The sequence below is a fragment of the Atta cephalotes genome, assembly GCF_000143395.1.
Source record: "Atta cephalotes unplaced genomic scaffold scaffold00105, whole genome shotgun sequence".
NCBI lineage: Eukaryota > Metazoa > Arthropoda > Insecta > Hymenoptera > Formicidae > Atta > Atta cephalotes.
The window spans coordinates 42,849-55,615 of NW_012130169.1; the positions used below are offsets into that span (position 1 = coordinate 42,849).

At 31.1% G+C, this 12,767-nt stretch overlaps 4 protein-coding genes across 4 annotated transcripts in view; 1 reads left to right on the forward strand and 3 right to left on the reverse strand.

Annotated features, from left to right (window-relative positions):
• Positions 1–2,031, reverse strand: part of LOC105625047 — a 3,522-nt gene extending 1,491 nt beyond the window's left edge. Inside the window, exons 1-2 of the mRNA XM_012206390.1 lie at positions 1,729–2,031; positions 569–780 (exon numbers count right to left, since the gene is read on the reverse strand). Of these exons, the coding sequence (XP_012061780.1) occupies positions 569–780; positions 1,729–2,031 (515 nt within the window). The remainder of the gene's footprint in view (positions 1–568; positions 781–1,728) is intronic.
• A 2,895-nt stretch (positions 2,032–4,926) lies between these two features.
• LOC105625048 (PCTP-like protein) lies at positions 4,927–6,963 on the reverse strand. Its single transcript, XM_012206391.1, has 7 exons — positions 6,830–6,963; positions 6,483–6,647; positions 6,270–6,417; positions 6,041–6,193; positions 5,690–5,814; positions 5,493–5,615; positions 4,927–5,031 (listed from the first exon to the last, which is right to left on the reverse strand). Exons 2-7 carry the CDS (start codon positions 6,636–6,638, stop codon positions 4,927–4,929), a joined length of 810 nt encoding a protein of 269 aa, XP_012061781.1. The 5' UTR covers positions 6,639–6,647; positions 6,830–6,963.
• Positions 6,964–9,725: 2,762 nt separating this feature from the next.
• On the forward strand, positions 9,726–11,049 carry LOC105625033 (succinate dehydrogenase assembly factor 2, mitochondrial-like). Its single transcript, XM_012206373.1, has 3 exons — positions 9,726–9,758; positions 10,069–10,226; positions 10,779–11,049. Exons 1-3 carry the CDS (start codon positions 9,726–9,728, stop codon positions 11,047–11,049), a joined length of 462 nt encoding a protein of 153 aa, XP_012061763.1.
• A 370-nt stretch (positions 11,050–11,419) lies between these two features.
• Positions 11,420–12,767, reverse strand: part of LOC105625034 (Bloom syndrome protein homolog) — an 8,733-nt gene continuing 7,385 nt past the window's right edge. The window contains exons 13-15 of the mRNA XM_012206374.1: positions 12,343–12,667; positions 12,100–12,268; positions 11,420–11,941 (exon numbers count right to left, since the gene is read on the reverse strand). Coding sequence (XP_012061764.1) covers positions 11,797–11,941; positions 12,100–12,268; positions 12,343–12,667 — 639 coding nt within the window. The 3' untranslated portion in view covers positions 11,420–11,796. The remainder of the gene's footprint in view (positions 11,942–12,099; positions 12,269–12,342; positions 12,668–12,767) is intronic.

A 12,767-nucleotide genomic window follows, 5' to 3' on the forward strand; every position in this document is an offset into this window, starting at 1 on the left:
CCCCCCCCCTCTCTCCCCTCTCTCTCGCTCTCTCCTTCCCTCACTCCCTCCCTCCCTCACTCCCTCCCTCCCTCCCCCTCTCTCTCTATAATATTTTTTTATAAAATCGTTAACTAAGCTGAATTCTCGATAACAACCTAGAATTAGTGAAAAACACACTCTCTTTGTAATTCGGACTTCAAACTTCCGACTAGATACCTATTTCGATTTGTAACATCTAAATGAAGAAATAAGTATGTAAGATTAGCCTAGGGCGAATTTTTACTGTATTATTGTAAGTTTGTTGATTTTGTAAGGGGTTATTTAAAAATTTTGTTATGTATTTCACTGAGAAAGACTTTGTAAGTCGAAACGTTTGAAAAACTTTATAGCATTGTACTTATTTAATTAAAAAACAATTTTTATTTTATGAATAATTATAATTGCTCGTTTAAAAAAGCCTTGACTTAATTATAATAGACTTATATGTTAGCTTCACATCATCGAAAATGATATTTCAGCTTCATTCGCATATATCTCGCAATTATTCCAATTGACTCTTCTTCTGTTAAGTACTTTTGTTACTCACAATTCTGCATGATGATCCATGCTTGCCCATATACTCCTCCAAAAGCCGATCGATAAAGGAGCAACGATACTCGTAGAAATCAGGGTATCGAGTAATGAAAATGCTCGTTTTTTTCTTCTCGATCGTTTCAAATCCTCCGCTGATTTTTTTATCGGTTTAAACACTTTCTCGAAGAGGCCGGCGTTCCCACAACACTTATGCGATTTTTCTTCCTATGATGCCGTAATTGCAAAATTGATTAAAAAAAGACTAATTACACATAGATGCAGAAAACGGATGTATTTCGGATGGTCTATACAAGATAGTTTCAATTTAACAATGTACATATTTGCTAAGTATCTCGTAAGTTTATGTAAGTTACGTAAGTTTAGAAATTTATTACTAACTCATTTAAAATTTCATTGATTGAAATAAACAGGGTTATCACAATTAAATTCCTCATCCTAAAATTCTATGTAACTTTTCTCTGGTTTCCAAATAAAATTTCATAATTTTCTCTTAAGTTTTCAATATTTTAAAATCTTCTGTATTTTCATCTTGATTTGAAAATTAATCGTTACATATTTTCTTAAGAGAGAGCTAGATCAATTCAACATATAGGCTGTGTTCCAAAATTGACTGCCAATACTAAAAATCTATAATACACGTAATATAAACTGTAGCAGTGCTGGCAATAAATTTGGAACACAGCCAGTAATGTAAATTATTGTTTATATTATATATTTAATTGTTACGTTAGTAGTATTCCAAAACTGTGTAGGTATATTTACGTATATTAAACTTCTTTAAAGTCATAAATTTTAATTTTTCAATAAATTTTGCAAAATTTCCTGACTTTTCCGTGATATATTGATATCTCCAATCGTTGTATAATTCCCTGACAATTAATCACTCCCTGATTTCCTCGATTTCCAATTTAATTTAGCAACCTGCAGTAGCAACTCTTATAAAATTACACGGTGTAACCTTGGAAATATAAGACATTTTCGTGCACGATACTTATAAATGTATTTACTGTTAAATGTAATACATAATGTGTGTGTGTGTGTGTGTGTGTGTGTGTATGTGTCTAATTCAGAAATAATTTTTTGAAATATGTAGGTATAAATTTAACTCTGTCATAGAGATCTATATATACATACTTATACATATAATTTTACCTTGGAACTATTTCGTATATCTTTATCGATAACTGATATCTTATCGTTCTCATACTTGTCATCTTCTTCCGTTTCCGCTTTTCCTGCACTGCAGCTTGCATTAAGCGCAGAAAGATGATCATTTTCATATTTGTCAATCGATGTTAATATAATACTGTCGCATTTAGCATCAATTACATTTAGATTACGTTTCTGCGATATTACTGTTTGTTCGGTATTGCTGTTTGAACGAAAATGCGGTGTTTCTATAACAAACTCTTTGTCGTCAGGCAATGGCGAATGTGATTCCGTATCATAGAACATATTTATCCTTACGATTATGTGCTACAGAAAAAAATTCCTTCTTCCAACCGTCGCGTATACGTATACGATATGCATATACGTAAACTATTTAAATTTCATCACAAAATCGATATGATACGAATAGAAACGTACATACGCTAATAAAGAAGATATATACCTAGAACGTAAAACTTACGATTACTTTACCGCGCTCGACTGCACTTTATTGCACTCGTTCGAAAAAGCGAATACAAAAAGACTGGCGCCTTCCATGTTGCGTTAGCTACTTATACTACAGAATATACATACGCGTATATCCTCTAATATATCTTACAAATAAAATATATAAGACATCTGACTAGCTCGATCTTTCACTGTTCCGTCTATCACAACCACGACTTGGTGCCATTTGAATTCATATTTTAAATATAAAATTACAAATATGCCAATATCGTTATTCCTTACAATTATTAATTTCGCACTTCTCTCATTGTTATTACAAAACATATTCTCGATAATAAGAGTGATCAAAAGTGTTTTTTGTTTTTCTTTTTTAATATCCAATATGTCCGAATATTGTCGAGTATTACTTATTATACATATACATGTATGTATAATACTCGACAATATTTTGAAACGTATTATCGCCGGATGATATTGAAACGATACGCAATGATTTAGCGCACAGTTACGTGGCCTATAGATATATTTGATTATATACTGTTCCATTAGCATTCAGGTGTTGTATAAATACGCGTTTTCGCTGTGAATTTCTGTTAGACATCAGTACATCAGATCGAGAAACATAATTCCATATTCAAAGTAACATAATAAGCGATAAGAGGAAAATAAAACGAAAGACTCCATAAATATATAAAATATACATAAGATAATAACATATAAATTTAATAACATATAAAGTATTAAAAAAAATAATTAATAATTCATACTCCTTTGCGAATTTAGTTACGAAAACATAAATAATGCAAGATTATTGCACAATTATCTAGACTAGACTACAATGTATCTAGACTAGAAACGCTGCTTTAATTAATTCTGTATATTGTACATTTTACTGTAATTGCACAAAAAAACCTGAATAATAAAATTACAAACATATTATAAATTTTATTATTGTTATTATTCAAACTCATTTTTCAAAATTCTTTCCTGTAATTTAAAAAGTCAATCTTGTAATTTCCTCGTCATTTGGCATTATCGATTTTGTATTGGAAATAAACTCTTCCCTCTGTAATAATTATTTAAATAAAGCCAGTTTAAAAACTTTTTATTGTGATCCATATAAAGTAATCGGTTAAGCTTACGCTCTCTATAAATTTTTATTACATTTTATTTTATATTTTCCGCAAACAATGTAATAAAGAAATGTTAAATTAAGATTCGATATATCAAGTTTCATTCGTATATTCGTATATTCGTATATTCGTAATATTCAAACTATTCTAGGCCATCTCGTTATTTATTTGTTAATTGAATTAATATATTTTCATTTATAATTTTATATTATGAAATGTATATACCATACAAAATATTCCGTAAAGCTGACTGATTGTATCAAACTTCACAGGCGTATAGTTGACAATAGTCTCCAATCTGTGTATGTACATACATTTTTAAAATCTAATTTGCCCAAATCTTTTGATTTTGAAAAGTATGAAAACATTAACGTAGAAATTTGTTTGTTTTCCTCTTTTAACACTGTTGAAGTTTGACGCAAATCTTCGTACAGTACTCTTCGTACGTAATTAATGAGACACTTATCAAAAGAAGTTGAGAGCATCAACATGAACAAAATTCATCATTGTTTAAAATGAATAACAAGAATCGTCATATGTATGTACATACATACATACATACATACACACATATATGTATACATATTCATTCAAACTGTTGTAACTCAAAAAATGTTGGTTCATTTTATGAATTAAAATTGTAACATTTAAGTATCCGTGTGGTATAAAAAGAATGAATCTTTTTCACAAACTTTTTGATAATAATATCCTTTTATTATATCGCTTTGAAATAGAAATCTCAGCTGAATTTTCTGATATTTCCCCAAATATAAATGTTGAAAAATGTTTACAGATTACTCGTTTCATTCTTTGATGCTACAAAAAGTTGTAATTATTTCGTATATAAGTACATATGTATTAAGATTTAGTCCAACAATGTGCACAATATAGAAGAAATCTCAGATGATTATTATATATATATATATATTGTGTGTGTGTGTGTGTGTGTGTGTATACAGAGCGAATTAGAGTCGTTGAACCAGCCTTTTACCCTATGAGAAAATAATTGACTGCATACGTTATAATTAGGTATGAAGTCGATAATTTGCTCAGAAAGTAAAAAAATTGGTTCAACTTTGATTCACCTTATATGTGTGTGCGTGTGTGTATACACACACACACACACGCACGCATGTACGCATATGTACGCATACGCCCTGTGATATAAATTATAAAAAGAGTTTCAAGTATACCTTCCATATATGTATGGTATCTTATTATATATTTGCGCGTTTTAACAACAACAAACTTTGCTAAATTAGTACCTAATGCAAAACAGGCCATCGAATATTTTTTTGTTGATGTTTACATATACTGCAGCCACGTCCGTACAGGCCTGAGCGTATGACAACTGAATATGTGACTTTTAATGCTCTACATATACATACATTAAATTTGTTGCGTTGTGTATAATTAGAATCATTTATCATGTAAGAAATATGCAAATCGAACTTTAATAGTTGTACAAATTGTCCGTTATGTTTTATCTGCATTTAATACTATAATACTGTTAGAACTTTTCATTACAGTTTTTTATTATTCTAGTCACTATTACCCTACTTACCTAAAAATTGTCAAGTCTCTATTGTATCGTTATGAATTAATCGCTATCCATTGCGGCAGATTCTTTAACCAAACTTTCCTTTAAATTAGATTCATCTACATAATTATATTTTGAATTCTTCTCTTCTGCAGATTTTACGCACTGAAACGAATTAATAGCATACGATTGTAAAAATCAACCTTGCTTACAGATCATGGAATTGAACTTTTTTAAAAAATTATATTTGACAACTAAATATGAAAGAAGAACAAAATCTATTTTTTCTACATACGTATAGAGATATATGTCAACTATATAATACTGAAAGAAATGAAATCAAAATTTTATTTAAAGAAATGAAAGAATGTACAAGATCTACTAGAATTAGTCCAAAAGTAAGTTTTCCTATTTTAGGAAAAATGGAAAAAAGCAAAGTTAAAAAATCTTAAAAAAAATTTTTTAACTTACTTTTTTAATCTTTGTCTTTGTTTTTTCTAAAATAGGGAAACTTATTTTTTAACCTTCGTATATGTATCTAAATATAATCGTGAAAATACAGTAAGGCATGTAATAAGCCGATATACACAATACGAAAACTCATACAAAAATAAGATAGTCCTTACTTCTTCGATACGTATTCTAGGTGCCATTATTTGTTCAGGATAATGCCAAGGCTTATAATTTGGATTATTAAGTATTTTCCAGTTTGGATAGCCCACAGAAGCTTTATGCAATCTTTTTACCATCTACAAGATATATTTTCATAAACTAATATTACATTTATTTGTTTGATATTTGATATTTCATTGTAATATCTTACTTTAGGAGCAAATATTTGTGTGACTTTATTAACAAGCCATACAGGTAATTTCCCGTGTGGGTCTGTGTGTGATACATAACCCAATTCGGAACCATCTCCATTGCGCGAAGGCCTTACAATATAGCCTTAAATATAATAGTATTTTTGAACATACGAAAGAGTGTAAGAAAACATAAATTGTGTGTGTGTGTGTGTGTGTGTGTGTGTGTGTGTGTGTGTGTGTGTGTGTGTGTGTGTGTGTGTGTGTGTGTGTGTGTGTGTGTGTGGTGGGTGGGTGGGTGGTATGTGGGGGGAGGGGGGTATAATACATATAAAACGCAATTTTATTTGCTTTGTACTAATTTATATTACCTGTGAGGTAAGATGTTGCTCGTATAAAGTGTTTTCTAGGTGGATAATCTTTATGATAAACAGAATGATTCAATATTAACTGTTCTATACCAGTATCCAACCAAGATCGTTGAAGGACAAAGTCTCTATTTTTTAACGGAGATGGACATGCCACTAAAATTTGTACAATAACAATAAAACAAGATGTAAACATTAAAACTCTAAGATTCATAAATAACATAATACTTGCTGGAATAATATCCAATATCATTGTTTGGATTAAAAAATCCTATATCTTTTGATTCAATCATATGAGTATCCCAAACTTTTCTATACTCAGGATCATGTAGAACATCATATAGTGTTTCTGGTGAAACATCGGGGAAACGTGTTCTAATCTGTAATGTTAAGTTAGTCAATCTCATTCAAAAAGTAAAATTTATTTGCCGAAAGAAGAACTTACTTTCACCATTTTAAAACTAATTCCTGGGACGGATTTTGTCCAAACAGATAAATCAGGCTTGTTATAATCTAATTTCCAATTGTTATTATCATCATACAGCTGCTTCAGTTTCTCAAAATCTTTATCTTCTGCAATTTTGACAATGCCAACATCCATTGTAACAATCTAGATAAAAGCAAAACAATATAAATAATAAGCGTATATATATATATATATATATATATATGTATGTATATATATATGTATGTATATATATATATATATATATGTATATATATATATAGATAGATATTTATAAAAAAGATTACCTCTCCTTTTCAAAATTTTTTTCACACACACACACATACCTGATTTTTGTAGAAGCTTATCAATAGGAGGACAAGACTATCATTTTTTTATTCATTCAATTTATAATATATCTGTAAATCTGCACATGGCATGTTATTTAAAGAATATTCCAACATTCTTCCTATGTTCCATCTGCAAGAAAAAATTATTTTTATTACAATATATTACACAGAGTTTAAAGATTTAAAAGAAAAAGAAAGAAAAATAAAGAATGAAGAAAAAAGAGAAGACAAGAGAAGAAAAGAGAAAAGAGATGGGAAGAGAAGAAAGAGAAGGAAAGAGAGAAAAGAAAAAGGCAGAATAAGAATACATGTACATGCATGCTTCTATCGCAGTCCATCACTTTTCCATTTGTGGTCTGGAAGGAGCTGGTGATCAAGTCATCATACATTTTGTTTAAAAGCTCGTTATCGCAGGTGATAAAGATTCGAGGTAATTAAATGTTGAGATGGTTTTCGAACATGTCTCGCCAACGAGCTACGGTGTGTTACTTTCAAATGGCACATACGAGCTAAATATGTCGCTGACAACATCGAGAACAGATGATGCGAGCGAACTCGTATGTTTCAATAACCACGCGGTAACATACTTTTGAGCAACTGATTTGAGCACTAATCTTTTTATACTTGAAACCCGACTTTGAATATACAAACGCAATTGTTTTACCGTTGATTACTCGGAGGTGTAAAAGCAAACAGCTGCATACTCATTATTGTACGTGTGCCATCAAATCATGGTGAAAATTTCAGATTTGTTGTTGGATGCTATCATCGTTGTGATTCACAAGCCTTCAACTTTGGCACATCGATGTCAATAGTCGGCTTGTCATTATCAGCTGATGAAACCATTGATTTATAAAGTTCATCCAGATGCGCAACTGCTCACTGAGCTCTGCTGAAGGAGCTCCGTTCTTCAGGGAGCTCTTTCATCTGATTGGTCTATATTTTAGGATCTAATAGAATAATCCAATCAGATGAAAGAGGCGGTAACTACGGCTGCAATCCACTTCTTCCAAATGCTCTGAACGTTCCAATTAGTCCATTATTATTTCAAATGCTACAATTGCTACGTAAACGTTCCAGCTAACGTTTCTTGTATTCTTAAGCGGGGAGCACAGATTCTTAGACCCAACGTCCACGATGCTAGAAATCGATTCGAGTTCTCGGATCGAGAAATGTGTAACCAATCAACTTGCCGGTTTTTCATAATCTGATTGGCTACACATTGACTTTCTCAATCCGAGAACTTGGATCGAGTTGTAGCATCGTGGACATTGGGCTTTAGGCCGAATCAGACTATACATTAAAGATTGAGATTAAAGATTAAAAATTGAAATTTCACCAATGAGAACAAAGAAGTTTTGGCTCCTTTCTGATTGATCAAACTTCAATCTCTCCATCTTCAATTTCATTTTTCAATGCATAGTCTATAGTCGATTCCGGCTTTTCATAACGCATAACTCCGTATTCAGAATGGGCTTCTATCTCTGAAATTCTATAGTATGCGTAACGTAAATTATAGCATGTTAGCGCGCTAACATCGTTGTAAGCGTGATCTGAATACGAGCCACTGCATTTAAGCCTTTGGGTCAACGCATTGCTGCAAACACTTTGAAACATTTTTTAATTGGTCAGTTTATAAAATTCTTTCTTCTAATTGGTCCATCAAATGCTTTAAAACATTTATAGCAACACTTTAATCACAATAATACTGAACGTACTCCTTGAGTGTACTCATTTATCCCATTATATATAATATAATGGGGTACACTCAAGGAGTACGTTCAGTATTATTGGCTCCTTGGCATGCTAGACGCGGAAACGCGTTGAAATGAAACGCGATAACCAATGAACACATTAGGAGCTGTAAGCTTATTGGCTACCGCCAAAAGCTTTGACGCATTTTGTCGCGCGGCAAACGTTTCCGCGTTCAGTGTGCAGAAACCATATGACCTCTCATTGAGCTCTTGTCTATTTAGTATATATTTGTACATCATTAGTATATATTTGTACTAACTGGGAATTGAGAATATCCCAATCAGCTGCAAGAGCTCACTGGCGCTCAGTAAGAGGTTGTAATACTGAATGCACTCATTGAAGTATGATGGAATTGGTTAACTGGAATGAGGGTTAACGCGGTACTGAACATAGAGATGGTAGTGAGGTTCAGAAGCTAGAAGTTCTGCTGCGGAGCAATACAGAATCTATCTTGATGAGGAATTTGGAAAGGCCTATATTATGAATTATGTATTTTTTCAAGCCAAAATTATATATTTTTTCAAACCATGATTCAATAACACTTTTTCAAAAGAGAGGAAATTGTCTTAATCAACCGTGCAAACCATTACAGCTTCACTACAGCTTTCAGAGAAAAAAATATTGTTGCAACTAAGGCTGTCCCTGCAGAGATCCTACTCAGGATATAAATCATATTATTTTCTCATGTCCGCTCATTTCTCCTAAAGATGACAAACTTATTACATATATTAATAGTTTTTATTCATACGCATCCATAAGTCCTAACTTCCCCCTCTTCAAAAACTCTTTCTCTAAATTATATCGTTTGCTTTTATCATTTCTCAAATCGAACAACCTCAACATTTAAAACTCCCCAGCCGGGCTCGCTCTCACGATCACTCTGGGAACTTTTGCCATATATGGAGCTTATGCTTCCCTCTTAACTTGATCGACTACTCTATGCTACTTTCGAGTCCCGCCGTCTCCGGCAGCAATTTCTGATTCTGGCCGTATCGACTCAACTTGTAGTCGGAGTCAAGATATTATTATTATGATAGTAAGGATGAATGTCATTTCTCTTATATATGGGACTCTACTTTTTCCGTAATTGCAAGGTTATATTTGTTGTATTTGCACGATTTCCACGATTTATTCGATAATGAATATTGTATACAGTCGTGTTACATCTCGCGTAAGTTTGGAGATATTGAATAAACAAACGCGCGGATAAATTACAAACTAATACAAAACTAATAAGTTTTTTATCTTTAATTGAATAACTTAGAAATATGATAATAACATAAAGTATAGACGATAGAAATCAATACTGGTTATCAATTAACGCAATTCTTAATATTAAATATATAAACCTTAACCTTGAAAACGCGTAAATAAAGTTTTTTATTAAATATGTAATTACACACACACACACACACACACACACACACACACACACACACACATATATATACTTAAATAAATAATACTTCTCTCTCTAACAGATTGGATCGCTTATACTTATGAGAGATGTGTCAATATATAGTTGTAAGCGAAAAGACAATTTTCAAGATAATAATTTAATTCATCCGGAAGGTCGAGAGCCCGATATTCCACATTATGTGGAACGAGAAGGAGAAACTGTCAATCTCAAACGAGCACGGTATCATTCAAAATTTTTTTACAATAATCTATAGTATATATCTAATAGTTCTACCGATTCTAATCTAAAGATACTAGTCGATTCTACAACGAGTCGGTAGTAATCTTAAGTCTTATCAGTGAATCAGTAAAGCTGACTAATTGTAACACTACTGATTTTCTTAAGACTAACCAAATTTGACTTTATTTTTTCCCATTAGTCGAGCTAAACGACTCGCTGTACAACTAACGACTAGTGTAGATGCGAAAAATCATAATCACCAATTTAGGTTAAAACTGGTTAAGATTTCCGACTACTGATTCATTGCAGAATCAACAATAAACATACTTTTTTCGAGACCTTGTTTGTATTGTGCATGTTATAATGTATTTTTTACAATCTGTAATAAAACTGTAATATATAACTGAATTAAGATTTAATTAATATCATATTTTGTCATAATTATTTATGCAAATACATTTACAATTGATTTGCAAATAAAATTTTTTGTTGCAAATAAAATTTTTGTTCTCATGACGAGACTCATTCTATTATTTTTCATTGTCAATTTAGATTGACATATCAATCTCGTAAACGTGGCATGTTGGAAAATGGTATACTTCTTAGTACCTTTGCAAACAAATATTTGAATACGTTTGATGATAAACAATTAAGATTATATGATCAACTTATAAATTTACCATCCAACGATTGGGATATATTCTATTGGGCGACTGGTGTTAAACCAACTCCACCTGAATTTGATAATGAAGTGATGGACTTACTGAAAAATCATATTAAGAATGAAGATCGACAAGCTAGGATAATGCAACCAGATTTATAAATAATATATTATAGGTATGTTTTGATATTCGCAGTACTGAAAGTCTATAGTCCACATAACTTATACTGTATAGTTTCAGCACTGGCGCAGTGTAGAATCCTCTAGGGACTCTATACTTCTGAATGCAATATTAATATAGCAAATATTAAAAGGACCTAACCTAATGTATACTTAGTAGTTATAATAATCTAGATTTTGAATATAAACCTGTATTAATTTTAAGTACAAATCATGATAAACAATAAAGAATTATTGAAAATATCATTTGTAACAAATTTTTAGGTAATTCTATTAGTGCATACATCTATTTTAATTTTATTTTAATTTTAAGACACTGATGAAGGACTATATTTATATAATTTATCCAATATTTAACAAAATCACGTCTTAACAATATTTTATTACGAAAGACTTATTTCACATACATGTTTGGTGATTATTTGGATACAAAAATGAATTTACAATGCTTATCAAATTCGTTCAATAAAATGTCTAAATGCCATACAGAATTTCGGATATCACCTATCCCAAGCGGGAGTATCTCCATTTGCGATCCATGTTGCGATCGACAATCACTCGTAAAAATCGATGCCTAGAATCTTTCCACAAACCGAGTGCTGTGAGAGATTTCTGATTAATCACAACATGATCATACGACTCTCACCTCTCCCAACATATATACAAGAATTGTGTGATATATACTATTGCAAATGCAATAAATAATTTGTAATTGAAAGAATTCAAGAATCAAACAATATTCATATATCTGTTAGGATTTGCCAGATACTGTTTACTTTGACTGAAACTTGCAAGTCCTACTGTCTTTTTTGTAGTATTATATTTTGTTGAACCTTTTGATGAGTTTCTCAATGAACTTTTTCCCCTTCTTGCACTACAAATGTAAAAATATATAATTATGTATAAAACCTATGAATCCTTTCTAAAACATGTGTGCACGCGTATTTTTTGCTAATTAATATAACCATTATGTATGTTGTATATAACGAGAAAAGTAACATATGCACACATACATATTTATTTTTATATTACCTGAAACCACCTCGTTTATATTTTTTATTAGTACTATTAGATCTATTGCTCATCTTTCGTTTCTTGCTATTATTAGTATTATTGCTATAAGAATAATTAGAATCATTGTCATCCCAGGTGCTATCATTATCATCACTATTCTTATCTTCATCATTTACATTCAACAATTCTAAAAAAAAATAATAGAATAATCAATAAAGTATTACTTTACACAAATTATATGCAAGTTATATGTAATCATACCAGTTTTTTCTTTCGCGTATTTCTGCGTAATATTTAAAAGAGCTTTGCCATATTTAACAAAGTTGGCCTTAGTGACGTGTGGTATTTGTAACATGGATTCTTCGGTTTCTGGTAAACGCTGGCTCATAGCTCTGACAGCTACCATATTCATAATAGAAGAAGCAGAAACATCCAACGCACTAGCGATACCTCGTATTATCATCATCAACTCGGCATAGCAATTATCTTGCAATTCTTTTATAATACTATCGACTTTCTTTGTAACTGTTGAAACTGTAGCTACACCACTAGTAGATTTATTCGATTGTCTCGTTGGGATTTGTACCTTTTTAAGATAAAAATACAATAAAAAGACAGAAAAATTTTCCTATATGTGCTTATATATATATATATATATATATATATATAATATATATAAGTACGAC

Coding starts and splice junctions, on each gene's coding strand:
- LOC105625048 (XM_012206391.1), bottom strand. CDS start 6,638: ATGGATGTTGGCATTGTCAAAATTGCAGAAGATAAAGATTTTGAGAAA. Junction 6,418..6,482: donor TTAGTTTTAAAATGGTGAAA/GTAAGTTCTTCT, acceptor TTAACATTACAG/ATTAGAACACGTTTCCCCGA. Junction 5,032..5,492: donor CTAGAATACGTATCGAAGAA/GTAAGGACTATC, acceptor AATTCGTTTCAG/TGCGTAAAATCTGCAGAAGA.
- LOC105625033 (XM_012206373.1), top strand. CDS start 9,726: ATGAATATTGTATACAGTCGTGTTACATCTCGC. Junction 9,759..10,068: donor ACAGTCGTGTTACATCTCGC/GTAAGTTTGGAG, acceptor TCTCTCTAACAG/ATTGGATCGCTTATACTTAT. Junction 10,227..10,778: donor GTCAATCTCAAACGAGCACG/GTATCATTCAAA, acceptor TTGTCAATTTAG/ATTGACATATCAATCTCGTA.